The 14718-nt window shown below is 40.7% G+C and overlaps 1 protein-coding gene across 2 annotated transcripts in view; it reads left to right on the top strand.

The window, feature by feature from the left end:
• The window catches only part of LOC131251809 (uncharacterized), a 46696-nt gene extending 32373 nt beyond the window's left edge, over window positions 1-14323 (top strand). Inside the window, exons 3-4 of one of the 2 annotated variants that reach the window (XM_058252780.1) lie at window positions 12849-12988; window positions 14207-14323. In XM_058252780.1, the coding sequence (XP_058108763.1) occupies window positions 12849-12962 (114 nt within the window). In that variant the 3' untranslated portion in view covers window positions 12963-12988; window positions 14207-14323. Of the gene's footprint in view, window positions 1-12848; window positions 13624-14206 lie in introns of those variants that run through there. The other variant, XM_058252774.1, reaches the window with a different exon arrangement.
• The last annotated feature ends 395 nt before the right edge of the window (window positions 14324-14718 follow it).

Raw genomic sequence — 14718 nt, 5'->3', positions numbered from 1 at the left:
ACGCACCTCCCTTTGCGATTTTCTTGTCTGAGAGTTACATTCAAGGGGGGTCGCGGGTCATTTCGATTGTGACAAGACCATTGCCCTAGTGGAGGATAGATTTCATTGGCCAAGCCTCAAGCGGAACATAGCCGAAATTATAGGGCAATGCCGTACTTGTCAACTGGCAAAGCAGAGGAAACAGAATACAGGATTATATACACCTTTGCCAATCCCATTCATCCCTTGGCAGGACATCAGTATGGACTTCGTGCTTGGACTTCCCAAGACTATTTGAAAGCATGACTCCATATTTGTTGTCGTGGACCGTTTCTCTAAAATGGCCCACTTCATTCCTTGTTTTAAGACCTCCGACGCCTCTCATGTTGCCAAGTTGTTCTTTAGTGAGGTCATCAAACTGCATGGGTTACCAAAACCATAGTGTCTGACCATGATGTGAGATTCATGAGTTACTTTTAGAAGACACTATAACACATGATAAATACTAGGCTCCAATTTTCTTCAACCTACCACCCTCAAACCGATGGCCAGACTGAGGTGGTTAATAGGAGCCTATGGAGTTTACTTCGATGTTTAGTGGGGGAGCATACTAGGACGTGGGACGTCGTACTACCCATAGCCGAGTTTGCATACAATAGTTCTATCAATAGGTCCACAGGTCTAAGTCCTTTTGAAGTCGTTACTGGTTATAAGCCTAGGAAGCCTATTGATCTTATCCCCATGTCATTGTCCCATAGGCCATCAGAGTCTGCAGAGTCTTTTGCGCATCACATACATTCATTGCATCAATATTCAAAGAGTTCAATATTGGAGACTTTGTGATGGTCCGCATCAGGCCCGAGCGGTACCCTCCAGGGGCCGTTCGTAAGTTACACGCGCGTAGCGCTGGGCCCTTCAAAATTATAAAGTGTAATGGTCTCAATGCGTATGAGGTAGATCTTCCACTTTTCATGGGAATTAGTTCCACATTCAATGTGGAGGATCTAGTTGCTTTTCAGGGACCCAATGATACTTTGTCCGGCCCTTCGCCCACCCATCCTGATGCCCCAACCTTACCCTTTGATCCATGGCATCTTCCCGACCTTTCATCCCAGCCTCTGCCTCCCATACCTAGCCTTCACACACTCAGAGAGGAAATAGAGGATATCCTGGACCATGAGATAATTTCCACGTCGGATGACGAGTTTCAAAAATACCTAGTTAAATAAAAGTCACTCCCAGCTTCAGATAGCGCGTGGCTCACTGAGGAGGAGCTTCAGAGACTTGATCCCGACATCCTAGAGCGGTTCAGGAGTTTTATTTCGCCAGTGGCGAAATCTTCGCAGCTGGAGAGAGTTGATGAGGACATCGTGCACACGCATGCCCGCATACCACCACCCCTACTCACGTACGTACGCAGAAGGAGGATCCCACCATCGATCTGGCTCGATGACGACGTCCAAGAAGGGCTTCCTAGTTAGAAGACAAGTTTTGGTTCGGAAAAGTGGGCCCGATAGTCAAGAAAAGCCCATCATGGGATCTCATGATCTTGGCCCACTCGTCGAATTGATTTCATATTTTAGGTTTTGTTTATTGTTATTATTTAGAACATTGTGAATACTTTAGATTTCTCTGTTTGGTTTTTATTTTAGTTTACTTCATCGCCAAGTAATAGGTTGCGCACATGGTGCGAGTTTTGGGGTATAGGATTTTCCCTACAAATAGGCACCCCTTGTAGTTTTTTTGATTTATTGAAGCTAATAAAAAAAATTCTGCTTTATTTTTCTGCTCTCTTCGTGAGTTGTGGAAGAATTCAAAAGTAGGTGTGAAGCCCTCCCTTTTCGAAGGGCTAACTACCGTGGTGCGAAGCCACATCGATCCCAATTCACCCCCATCCCCCATCATCTTTTTTTCCATCTTCCCCCGCCATCTGTACTTCGAATTCGTCCTTTTGTTGCATCAGATTTCTTCATTACAGCAGGTTTCCAGATTTCGGCCCGCAAGCGAGCTGAAACTTCGGCGGAGCACCATGCACAAACCGTACATCGGATTGAGCTGAGATTTGGGAGTTTTGGAGACCATCCCTGGCTGACTAGGGCCAAGGTGACCTTTTTCTGAATAGTGGGCCCCACACACGTGCGGCCGGAATCACACGCACGTCTGTCTGGCCATTGTTGCTGTCCACACGTGGGATCGTCTTTTAACTCAGGTTTTTATTCTCTCATAGTTGTTTTTCATGAATCCTAGCCCTAGATTACGTTTTTCCTAAGTTATTTGCCAATTTTCTTACCCTAAGGTTCCCCGAATTGGAATTTCTGAATCCCTTGAATTAGGGACTGATTACTATGCATGAGTGGATGATTATTTCTTATCTTTGAGTATTGTTTGGTTCATAATTTTTATTGATTCAGCCCTATCATGTGTAGGCCTGGACCCGCATAGATTCCCCTTAATTGAATGTTTGGACTTTCATGTGGGATATGGAATTTGTGTAATTGTTTCTGAACTAACGTGATCTTAAACCTAAAATCTTGCATATCATATTTAATTTTCATGTCCTGTATCACTAGGCTTGGAATATGTATGTGTAGCCCGAGTGGAACGAAAAGCCTTTTGGTGAACACATCAGTGAGTTGATCCTGAGATCTAACATATGGCGTAGCGATTTTGTTACTGGAAACTTTCTAACGAATGAAGTAACAATTGATTTCAATGTGTTTAGTTCTTTCGTGATAGACTGGATTGTTTATTATATGTGAAGCACAACTTGATTGTTACAGAAACTGCATAGGTAGGTGCAATGTAAATCCCATTTCTTGCAACAATTTCTTGATCTGCATCAACCTATGGGAGATATGAGCCATTGCTATATGCTCTGCTTTCGGCACTCAATTGGGCCACCACACTTTGCTTCTTGCTCCTCCCTATGACTAGATTTTCTTCTACACACGTAGAATATCCAGTAGTTGATTGTTTATTTGCTAAGGAACTTTCCCAGTTTACATTTAAATATCCTGTGACCCTAAGGTGACCATTCCGTTTATACAAAATTCCTTGACCTAGTGGTCTTTTGAGGCAACACAAAATTCGAATACATGCTTCCATGTGAGGTAAGTTACCTGCATAGTATATCTCTGGTCGAGTAATAGTCAAGTAAGTATTTCAACTAATCTTTTATACCTTTCCAGATTCTCTACTACATCTCCTTGATCACTTACAAGTTTGTGATTAGAATCCATTGGACTGTTAATTGCCTTGGTCCCAAGAGACATGTCTCCATGATGGACCACATTGGTGGACCACTATTTTTTGTAGTGTGGTCCACTTGAAACTTGTATTTGCTTCATTTTTGGGACCATGTCCTAAACTAATCTATAAAAATAGATAGACAGCGTGGATATGCAATACATAAGGAAAACGCAAATATCAACTTGATCCAAAACATCGGTGGCCCCTAAGAATTCTTCAATGGTAGCCGTTCAATTCACACTATTTCTTGTGGTGTGGTCCACTTGAGCTTTGGATATGCTTCATCTTTGGGGCCACCGTCCAACTATTTTCAAAGCACATTTTAGGGAAAAATAAAGCATGCCAAAATCTTAGGTGGACACACAAATATGATCCAAAGCTTTTGTGTCAATTACTACTGTTTCCTGTATTATGGTCCATATGAGATTTGGATCCACTTCATTTTTTAGATCATGCCCTAAAATGAGTTTTCAATACAAATGGATGGCGTGGATGTAGTCACATACATCAAGGTGGGCCCCACGGGTCCCACGCACTGCAGTAGATCCGGGGTGTCACCTAATCAGCTCCCACTTCCGACGGAGTCAAGTAGTACCCAATCCGCCCATGCGACATGGAAGACCAATAGTGAAGGTGAGACCCTGATTGTGGGCCCCACCATGATGTATGCATTGTATCCACACTGTCCATCCATTTGGAGACATCTTTTTAAGGCATGAGCCAAAGAATGAGGCCGATCCAAAGCGACCCCACCACAAAAAAAAACAGTGGGGACAGTGACACCCACTGTTGAAACCTTCTTAGGGCCCCATCATGATGTTTATTTGAGATCCAACACGTTTATAAGTTCACACAGATATGGACGAAGGGAAAACACAAATATTAGCTCGATCGAAAACATCTGTGGCCCCTTGGAAATTTTTAATGGTAGGCGTTCAATCTCCACTATTTTCTGTGGTGGGGTCCACTTGAGCTTTCAATCAGCTTCATTCCCTAAAATATCTCTTCAAATGGATGGACAGTGTGGATATAACACATACGCCATGGTGGGTCCCACAAAAACGTAGTTTGATTATTTTTGAAGGGAGAGTATTAGGTGCGACCCTAGCTTGACCCAAGACGGTGCATCACTTATGATGGGGCCCAACTTAGTATATTTATTGTATATCCAAGTCGTCCATACGTTTCACAAATCATTTTTAGGGCATGAGCCCAAAAATGAAGCAGATTCAAATCTTAGGTAGACCACACCATAGGAAACAATGGTGATAGCTCATTGAAACTTGCTAATGGGTCACAAAAGTTTTGGATCAACTTGATATTTGTTATTTTCCCTTCATCCACATTTTTGTGACCTTATCAACAGTTTGGATGACAAACAAACATTACGCTGGGCCTTAGCAAGTTTTTAATGGTGGAGGTTCAAATACCACTCTTTCTTAGAGTATGGTCCACCTGAGATTTGGATCTAATTCATTTTTTAAATTGTGCCATAGAATGATCTGAAAAAATGTATGGACGGCATGGATATACAATACATACATCATTGTGGGCCCCATTGAAAGGACCACATTGTATTTGATGCAATCAAGTTGCACCAAATAAACTCCCTTAATTAAGGCAGAAAGCGAGAGAGCTCTTTGAAACTCTCCTCATTTTCTCCGTAAAAGCTGCGAACTCATAAGCCCTCACGCCTCATCTCGAGACTTTGAATCTATTAAAATCCCAAAATCTCTCCCTAATTTCATCATTTTTTTCAAACTCCAGCCCAGATCCCCATTAATATCGGCGGAAATCTAGTTTCCTTCGGAGCAATTCTCTTCGAAGAAAAAAAAAATGGGGTTTTAGGTTTTCTTACATGATTTGACGTTGTCAATCACGATTGCACACCAAATCCAGGCAGATCTTGAGTAACAAGGTAAGATAGATTTATTTTTTTTTCCTATCTTTCTACGAATTTCTGGAATGGTAGAGAGGATTGTCGCCTATGTTGACAAAGATATCTAGATCATAAATAAAGAAAAACGCACGATATCATGCGATATATCGCCGATATTGCGATATTGTTGATATATCGCGCGATATCAGGTTTTTTTTTTTTCCTTAGATACTCTTGGGCAATTTCGTATTGCTGGACCGTGATACTGATAATATTGGCCGATAGTATCGATATTGCGAACACTACTTGACGATTGATTCGAGAGCAACGGTTCAGGTTTTTCAGGTTTGGTGGATGGGTTTTTTTTTATATATATAAAAAAATAAAAATTATTATTGATGATTCACACACTATACCAATGGTTGCGATCTGAACTTGTTGTTTGGATTGAATCAAGATGGTGGTGACTAGATCTATGATTTAGATGATCCAAGTTTGGTGGTTCACGTTACCGCTGCTATGGAAATCTTTCTTTTCGTCACAACTTACTGAGAAAAAAGGAGAAACGATTGGAGGATAAGCACCAGTTTTCTCAGCAGGTGTTGACGTTGGAACTCAATGTATTTGAAGGAGAATGGGAGTTAGGATCGAACGGCCAAGATGGGGGGTTGTTGTTTCATGGTTCCAAGGTTGGGTCTCTTGTTGTCGCATGTTGTTGAAGAAGGAGAAGTTGGGAATATCGGGGGTTCGTGTTCTCTCTATCAGAGGTTTGGTAGTTAACGGTGGCCCTCACGATTTGGACAAACGAGATCAGAGGTGAAGGCTCACAGTGCAGCATTGCACTTCTGTAACCCAGGGATGTCAGAGGATGTAGAGAAGTCAAGAAGGAGGTGTGAGTTTTGGTTTCTAGCATGCATTGACAGTTCTTCATAGCAGCACAAGTTGTGATGCTTGGACGGCTTGGATTTGTGGACGATGGTTAGGGACCATTGTTTGGATGATTCAAATCAAGGGTTGCATTCCCTAATTCAATCAAAACAAACAACGAAACTGACGGGGAAGAATTTGAAGAAGACATGCATGGCTGGTTTCTTAACAACATTTCTCGACAGTGCTTAGAGCAACCGATTGCCTCTTCGGCCCAAGTTCACACACGTGAATGGTTGGGGTCAGGAATTGTACACTATTCATAGGTCTTGTATTTAGATGGCCTTCTAAATGGATGGTTTGGATCATCGAGGAAACAGTTCTAAATTGAATATTTTGATTGAATGGTTAAACGGCATTGAACTAATGGTCGAATGATCTTAGTATTGTGAAACAAGTGGGTGTCAGGAATCAAATATGCGGTCAATTAATATCGATTGATTGCTGGATTGTGATCTATAGGGTGGAGGGTGTACGATGTAGGGTACAAGTGGATGTATCAGGTCCTTTATAGTTTTTAGAAATTGTGGAACCGGAGGATACTTCTTGGATGATCTGGGGCTTTAAAAATAGGCCCAAATTTGGTTCGATGTGAAAGGTGAATCGGTATATTCATAGGGAGTCGCCAGTGGATTGCAGTGATGGTCTTTGTGTAGTTTTTAGGTGGTTCATCTTGCGAATGTGATGAGAATTCCGATGGATAGTTGATATTGCGACTTACGCGCCGAGATTGAAAATGTACGATTCATCTAGGTTGAATTTTCACTGGTTAAATTTTCATTGCAATCAGATTTGCATAAATAGGTTTTGAAATTGTGTGGATTGTCTACCACAACACGTGCGGAGCTTGGAAGGTTAGGTTGGAACACTTAAAAAATCTTGCCTAATTAATCTAATATACCAATTTAAAGCAATAAGGCAAATAACACTTAGGCTTCCAAGCCAAGTGGGTCCAATCACATAGAGTATAAAAGATACAACAATGTAAGTAACTAGTCTATAAGAGAGTGATCTTGTGTGTGAGATGTGATCAATTAGATGCCTAGCATTCAATCCATTTAAGCATTCATATGATTCATTCAACTAAACTCATAAGCATGAATATAAATGTGCACAAATGACAATCCCAAAGACAAGCATGTATAGCAGTTCGGAACCAAGCCCACTCCACTCCTAGCGGACGCGCTTTTCTCAAGTATACTGGAATTTCATTATCAAAGGTTCTAGATGAGGTACACTTTTAACCTTTACAATGGTTTCTCCTAGGCTAACCACTAACCTACACGTACACTCACGTGTCGAAGGAACACGTTTCCACCCATGTCGGTGGCTCCCGCAAAGACTTAGTTGGTTTTCTATCAGTTAACCAACAACCACTAGCGGTTCTAATCGAAAACCTTGCGTACATTCCCGCTAGAGGCTTCTTATGGAGACTAACATGTACGCACCTGTGTCCGGTGAATGCGGTCCTAATCCAAGGCCCTACATACACTCCCGCCGGAGGCTCCCCTTAAAGAGTAACCCGTATGCACCTGTGTCTAATGAATTCGCCATACACAAGAGCCTAGGTCCAACACAAGAACTCATTCGAGTTTGGGTCACAAACTCTACACTCAATCGTACACAAGGAAAGTGTTAATGGACTTTAACAAATGACAACCTTAGTTATTAGATTGAGCCCCATTGTTGTGCCGTCTTGAGATGCTTCTTCAACGATCTACCATGCTTGAATCAACTTCTCAATTGCTTCCACGTTCATTGATGCCGATAGTTACATACGATGCTCCAATGAGGTAACCATGGTGGTGGGAGGATGGTAAAATCTCCTATAACTAAAGGGATAGTTGTTTTCCAAGGGAGGTTCACCTAGATGGGTGTTCCAAAGGATTTAGACAATGATTTGCCTATATATTTGGGTGTAATCTCTAGAAGAAGGGATAGGACATCAACACCTTCAAAATTGAGCTTGGAATGCCCATTAGAGTAGTTAATCACAAGAAGGATGTCATGAATCTTTTTGGTTTAGTGTCTAGGATGAGGGATATGAGTGGAGAATCACCTAGACTCTACTTGTACAAAAAAACTCATTAAAATGCTCAATGCCTAAATGCCCTTTATATAAATTTCAGTTTGCAACGGCTATAAAATGGGCAGATTAATAGTTTTGTCGATCAATCGAGTAGTGCTTTCAATCGATCGAACTCCCCTTTAATAGGATCAAGAAACTCTAAAAATTAGACAGATAGTTGTTGGACGTTTTTGGCTACCTTCGATCAATCGAGGCTTCGCTCGAGACCCATCGAAAGCCTGGCGATTGGATCGAGATCCCTCGAAAACTACTGTTTGGGCTTTGTATTTAACAGCAGTTATGCACCTCTAAAAAGCCTAACTTATCGTTTAAGGCTTGGTTTAGATGAGTCAAATGTTTACATATGGGATACATCATTTAGAGGTGGGTTGTTTTGGAATCTAAAGGGTCTAAGGCTAGGTTTACCAAGGCACCACATGATTTACCTGTTGTCTTCGGCATTGATGCTTCAAGTCTTCGAGTCTTCAAGTCTTTGGTCTTTAATGTCTTCCTATGAAGCTCAACCGACTCAAGACATGCTAGCTTGACAAAACTGAGGCACTAACATGTTTTCTAAGGGATGGCGTAGGATAGGAACATGTATACTGTGGAAATCCTTGAACGATTGGTGGATGTACCTCTAGCCTTTGGAAATGAAATTCAACAGTTGAAAATGCTCGTTAGTGAATTTGGAATGGGGTGCGATTTAGAATTATGGATTTATGAGTGTTAGTGTGGTTTAGGTGGTCTTAAGGCAAGTTCACTATGATGTGATGGTTTGATAGTGACGTGGACGGTTAGAATGCTAGACCTAAATCTAATTAAGTATCTCTATGGTTGGTTTGATGAACGATCGCGTATACGAATAGATATGGAGATTGATGAATGAATGGTTTCAAATTGATGATGAAGTCGGTGGACTTCTACACATCGGCTTAGGATATGAATCGAGGGATTAATTCATCTTTGTGGTTGGATCATTTTGAACGGTTTAAGTACATTATCACATATCTCAAAGTATTGATCTAAGTCATGGGTTCGACAATCATTAGTGGTGCGAGCATATGTTGAAGATCATGGGTCAAACGAAGACGGGTTGATCGCTAATTTTATAAGTTGGCTTTGGGTCATTATAACTCGAGATTAGGTGGTTTAGAATGGACTGATTTGAAGTTCATGTGGTTAATCTTAATTGGGCAGATTTTTAATCTAATTAAAAGTCCTAATTAGGTGGTTTTGATACATAGGTCAAAGGTCATGATTGGGTAGGTTTAATTATGATCGACAGTTAGATTTGAGCTAGTTTATGATTTAACGGGTGGTCTTGTGAGTACGAGTGGTTAGAGTGAACACACACACACACACACACACACACACACACAAAATCATATAACTACTAAATACATGAATCAATGGTTAACGTTAAAAAGATCGATCACGCATAGTCATGGTTACAACTTACACAGATGGATGCATGTATACATGAATGCGTGGATGAATGTGTAGACCTATTCATGTATGCTTGAATGAATGTAAGTATGCATGTATGCACGTACACGAAGGCTTACAAAACCTCGAGTTATTACATACACACTTTCTCCCTGGAGCAACAAATCTGGGAATTTGCTCTATATAAATTTCTTCTATAAGATCACCATGGAGGAAGACATTTTTTACGTAAACTTGGCAAATGGGCCAACCATGATTAACAGTTACAGATAAAATAACGTGAATGGAATTCAACTTGGCCATAGTAGAGAAAGTTTCATTGTAATCAACACCAAGTGTTTGAGTATACCTCTTAGCGACCATTCAACCGTACCATCATGATGAAACTTGATTGTGTCGACTCATTTGTAACCCATTATGTTTACCAGTCAAAAGAGTGGTAAGTTACCAAAATTCTGATTAAGTGCATCAATATCTTCCTCCATAGCTTGCGTTCACCTCTTATATAATACATTATCCTCATACGAATTGGGATCAAAGTGCAAAGATAAGGACATGGCAAAGTTGTGAAAATTTGGAGATAAATAATGAAAGGAAACATGTTTATAGATGGGATAATTGGTACACATACGGTTACCTTTTCCCAGGGCAATAAAAACATCAAATGTATCTGGAGAAACTCACTGGACAATAAGTCTCTGAAGAAGATATGTTGGACAACACGTAATGATTGGCTGGACCATCTATCTGTTTTCATCGTGAGTGGATCTTCACTGAAGCACAATGGGAATGGAAGAGGAGGTAGATAATTAAGGTTGGATGTCTTTGCTAACTACAACAAGTGTGGGAATAGTTTCCGTATCAAGAAACTTGCTACCTGGAAGAATGGGGTAAACTAAGAAAATGTAACATTTGCACATGCATAGTTTCTTCGAAGTGATGGATTATAACAACGATAACCCCTCTATGTGCGAGAATATCCAAGAAAAATACATTTAACCATTCGAAGATCAAATTTATCATGGCCAAACTGCAACTGATGAACAAAACAAACACATCCAAAAACTTTAGGAGGCAGAGAAAAATGGAGCATATAGGAACAAAACTTCATGGGGGTGATTGACCATTTAAAACAGATGTGGGCATCCAATTTATCAGAGAACATGTCGTGAGTACTGCATCACTCTAAAAATTCTTTAAAACATTCATGTGAATTAAGAAAGCATGAATTACCTCAAGGAGGTGACGATTTTTTCGTTTTGCAACCCTGTTGGCATATAATGTCTGATATAGGATTCCTGTTTAGAAAAAAAAATAAAATGACTAAAGGCTGGGGACATGTACTCATTGGCATTATCAGACTGAAATACAAATACTTTCAAATTAAACTGATTTTGCACTTCTATGTGAAAAGTCTTAAAAACATAAAATAATTTAGATCTATCTTTCATTAATAAAGTCATGTCATTTTCAAACAATTGTTAACAAATGTAACAAAATACTTTAACTCGGACCTGCTAGATATTTTAACTGTACTTAGGGGTGTCAACGAACCCAGTTGGAGTCGAGCTAAGCTTTGTCCAAACCCGGTGCGCTTTTTTCAACATAGGCCCAACCCCGACCTAAGCCCTTGACGGGCCAAAATAATCCAGTCTGAGCCTAGCCCAAGCTTGAGATTTCTCTCTAGATTTTTACGTTGGCTCAAGCCCAAGCTTGAGATTTCTTAGAGAGAGAGAGAGAGAGAGAGAGAGAGAGAGAGAGAGAGGGACTTATTTAAGGCTCCCTACTTGTCTGTTGTTTGATATTTATAAGGCGAGAATGGCGACATATTCGAGGCGGATCCTGGCAAAAATCTAGTGGTTTGGCTGAAGGCGATGGCCTGCAATTTTCAACATAGGCCCAAGCCCAACCCAGGCCCTTGACAGGCCAAAAAAATCCAGTCCGAGCCTAGCCTGAGATTTTTACCTTGGCTCGAGCTCGAGCTTGAGCTCTTTAGAGAGAGAGAGAGAGAGAGAGAGAGAGAGAGAGGCATGGGTTGGAGTAAAGCAAAGGAGGTCGTCGGTTTGGGTGGGCCCCACTGTAATGTTTATTCGAAATCTACCCCGACCACCCGGTTTGTCACCCCATTTTAGGCCCAAGGACCAAATATCAGCCCCATCCGTTACTCAAATGTACCACATAATTGGAAACAGTTTACAGGGAAATGCTCACCCTCAAACTGTTTCCCTTGGTGCTGCCCACCTGAATCACGTATGGGCCTGATTTTTGGGCCCCATGCCTAAGTTTTGTGTGGCATCTAATGGTTGAGTGGATTTCATATGCTCATCAGAGTGGGCCCAGTAAAAATCATGGGTGGGCGTGTCTCTCCTGACTGTTTGCTTTGGCATGGCGCTCGTGGATCACAGGTCAGCCTTATTTTTTTTGCCCTAGGCCTTAAGTGGTATTACACATCTAATGGTTGTAGTGGATTTCACGTATAGATCACAGTGATCCCTATCAAAAGTCATGGGCGGGCATCCCTAAAATCTGTTTTTATGAAGATATCTAGCTTCAAGCGAAATATCCTACTCTTCTTTTTTTCTTTTTTTATTGGTTGGCTGATTTCTTCCTGAATTCCAAATAATTGACTTTGGTGCTATCAACAAGCCAGGATTCGGCTGGGGCTGAGTAATTGTATTAAGCCCCTCCTGACTTTTAAACTGGCCGGGTGCTCGAGCTTGAGCCTGACCAAGTGGGTCTCAAGGTGAACCTGAGCCCCCCTTATGCTAAAACAATCAAGCCCAAAGAAATTAGGATTCGGAAAGGGGGAAGAGGGTTGATATAAAGTAGTTATTAATTAAAATGCCCCTCTAAGAGAAAAATATTGATGTATATGGAAACAGGCTCAGGTTGGACCTGCAGTCTTTTATTCACAGCCCAAGCCCACGCTTATTGTGAATTGGGCTTATTTTTAGGCCCATTCCACCCATCGTCAGTATTGAAAGGAGAGCCCAACCGACCATAGCGGGCCAAGACCAAAAGCTGGACAGCCCCAACTGTCTTGCTGAATTATTTCCAAGTACGGACTTCATAACAGTGTAGAATTGTAGATAGACATGTCAAGAAAATTCAATCTCAAGTATATCATTATCCCAACCAACAAAGCTTTTAGATAAAGCTAAAACTCAACTACCATCAGAGATATTCCTTCATTTGTATTGGTATAAAGGGAAATATATGGATTAAAAGGTCTGCTCCATTTCAAGTTTGATTTGTTTTTGCTTCTGCAATAGTCAGTTATGGGCCATTACGGTGCAGGAAATTCTAGAAGCTCGCGCAAGAAGCAAGGCCCACATTTGGACATATAGGACAGCAGAAGAAGCTACGACACATTGGAAGGAACTCTTTGGCCATGTAAACGATGGCGAATGATTGGGTTCTTATTTTCCTACATTTGGGTAATCGCTCTCCACCCTTCTTTACATCACAAACGGTTAAACGGTGGATGTTCTTTAACATTCAACGGTGAACGGTAGTGCATTATTTGAAATACTGATTTTAGATTGATCTGATCCATCTGTAATCATCACAAAAGAATAATAATAATAATCCAAGTACAAAAGTTGCAGCTGAAACATTTGAAAATTCTACTGACACATGTATGGATTTTCTTGAATATTTTTCACAGTTATAATGCATCAATGGAATGCTGATCCCGATTATAACATTGAAACATTGGTTCGGTTCATGTGTACCTACCAAAAGGAGGAAAAGATACTAATAAAAGGGAGCCACTGCTTCCACCCTATCCTTTTTGTACAACACCCATTTTTTTCTTTTTCTTGGCAATGCATTAGTACCACCTTTTTTTGGGGGGCGGTTTTCCTTACACCAAAGGCTGTCAGTATGACCTGAGCATGGGTCTTTCCCACATAGGGGAGGCATCTCTACCTACTCAACTTCGGAGCCGGAGACCATTAGTACAACTTTGTACCATTAATACTCTGGCAGTATGATGGATGATACGCAGGAAAAGAAAATTTGTACGCATGGCATGCAAGTAATTCAATTAAAACTGGCCATATTATGGGTACTTGTTTAGGTCTCTCAGGGTGGTTTGTCATGCACCAAAGGCCGGTCAGTATGACTCGAGCACGGTTCTTTCCCCAACTCCACTTTGGAGGGGAGAGACCATTACTACAACTTTGTACCATCAATACTCTGGCAGCGTGATGGATGATACACAGGCAAAGAAATTTTGTACACATGGCATGCAAGTAGTTCAAATTAAACGGCCATATTATGAGTGCACGTTTGGATCTCTCATAAAGTAAAGTCTACATTTATTTGATCATATAACTATCAGATTGGCAGACATTTATTGGATGGTTGAAATGAAAAATATCCAATGGTTCTATATCAGCAAACAAAGTATCCATGTGTCAGCGGCAAGGCTCCAATGGGTTCCACAATTCAGGCCGTTGAAGTTGAGTTAATGCATATCACATATACAATTTGTAAGTGCCCGTGCATCAAGCATCATAAGCAGCCAGAGTATTAACAACTCCCTAAAGCAATAAAAGAAAAGGGAAGGGCGTATATATTTAAAAAGGGAGGGTGTAAATGTCAATTCCCTATAATAATTCCTAACAAGACCCACGTGGCAAATGATGCAGAGTGGACCAATGGGTATGAAGGTTAGGGAAAATCACCTCACATGGGGTTGAGCCAAAGGATATGGATCCTGTATCTATCACTTTTGCAGCTTTATTTCTTGTAATTATTTTTTCCGTTTTCTTTCTCCGCACTTTAGTTGAATGTGATAAAACAATGGGTGGGAAAAATGAAATAAAAAAATGAAAAGAGGGTAGGCATGCTTTTCTTATATATGTATATATGAACTTTACTACGGAAGCAAATAGAAAAATGACCACCTAAAGATGGGATTTTTATTTATCATTTGCTCCTACCAAGGCTTTATTGGAATCCCAAATATTTATTTTAATTTATTTAAGTAAATGGGGTCCATCAAAACCCCAAACACCCACATGATCTCTTTCGGGGAATATGCCTTTTTTTTTCTCTCTCTCCATTTTCCACTAATATAATAATGCATATATCGTTGTTGTGGAAGAAATTTTTTTATTACTCTGGCGGTCTGATGGCTGATATGCGGGCACTAAGAACT

The sequence above is a fragment of the Magnolia sinica genome, chromosome 1 (genome assembly GCF_029962835.1).
Source record: "Magnolia sinica isolate HGM2019 chromosome 1, MsV1, whole genome shotgun sequence".
Lineage (NCBI taxonomy): Eukaryota > Viridiplantae > Streptophyta > Magnoliopsida > Magnoliales > Magnoliaceae > Magnolia > Magnolia sinica.
Note: the sequence above shows the minus strand (reverse complement) of the source record. Positions and strands in the feature narration are given on the sequence as shown.